The sequence below is a fragment of the Penaeus monodon genome, chromosome 15 (genome assembly GCF_015228065.2).
Source record: "Penaeus monodon isolate SGIC_2016 chromosome 15, NSTDA_Pmon_1, whole genome shotgun sequence".
NCBI classification, from domain to species: Eukaryota; Metazoa; Arthropoda; class Malacostraca; order Decapoda; family Penaeidae; genus Penaeus; species Penaeus monodon.
In genome coordinates, this window is record NC_051400.1 from 25,636,016 (window position 1) to 25,636,601 (window position 586).

Sequence of the window (586 nt, forward strand, 5' to 3'; positions counted from 1 at the left end):
AGAAATAATTAAAAGAGAAAATTGAATCAGCACATCACTTAAGCCAAATGCCAAATATATCAAACTTTTTTCCTCCAATCTTTTTAATGAATCAAAGGATGTTACTCACGCAATCCTCGCTGAACGGATACATTCTTGCAGGTGATCTTACTAACTGAGAATTCATGAGCTCCGCAAGTGACACAAAGGTCTGGGTCACACTCTCGCACAGCTAGAAAGCATGGACACTGCTTTGTGTTGCACGAGGCCTTGCACCGACAACCAGGAAATCTGTTTTGGCCTGGTAGACGAAAAATAATAATTCTAAAAATAATAATAATAATGAGTTAATATAAGTTAATAATAAAGATTTGTACTGATCATAAAAAACAGTGCTATTACTATAAAAATTTAATGATAAGGTATATTAACTAATATGTACAAAAATACAAACATTAATAGAAGTATAACTCAAATGAGTATTTTCCTTATCCTTTTGACAGGCCTGTATACCCACCAATAAGAGAGTTATTATTAGCATTAGAACAATATTTCTCAGACAAAAGCACCACTTCAATAAAATACATTCTGATCAGTATTTTAACAT

General features: G+C 32.3%; 1 protein-coding gene across 1 annotated transcript in view; it reads right to left on the reverse strand.

Moving 5' to 3' along the window:
- Nucleotides 1–586, reverse strand: part of LOC119581855 (histone-lysine N-methyltransferase EZH2-like) — a gene marked incomplete at its 5' end in the record, with an annotated part of 82,272 nt that overhangs the window by 2,117 nt on the left and 79,569 nt on the right. The window contains 1 exon segment of the mRNA XM_037929997.1: nucleotides 110–280. Coding sequence (XP_037785925.1) covers nucleotides 110–280 — 171 coding nt within the window.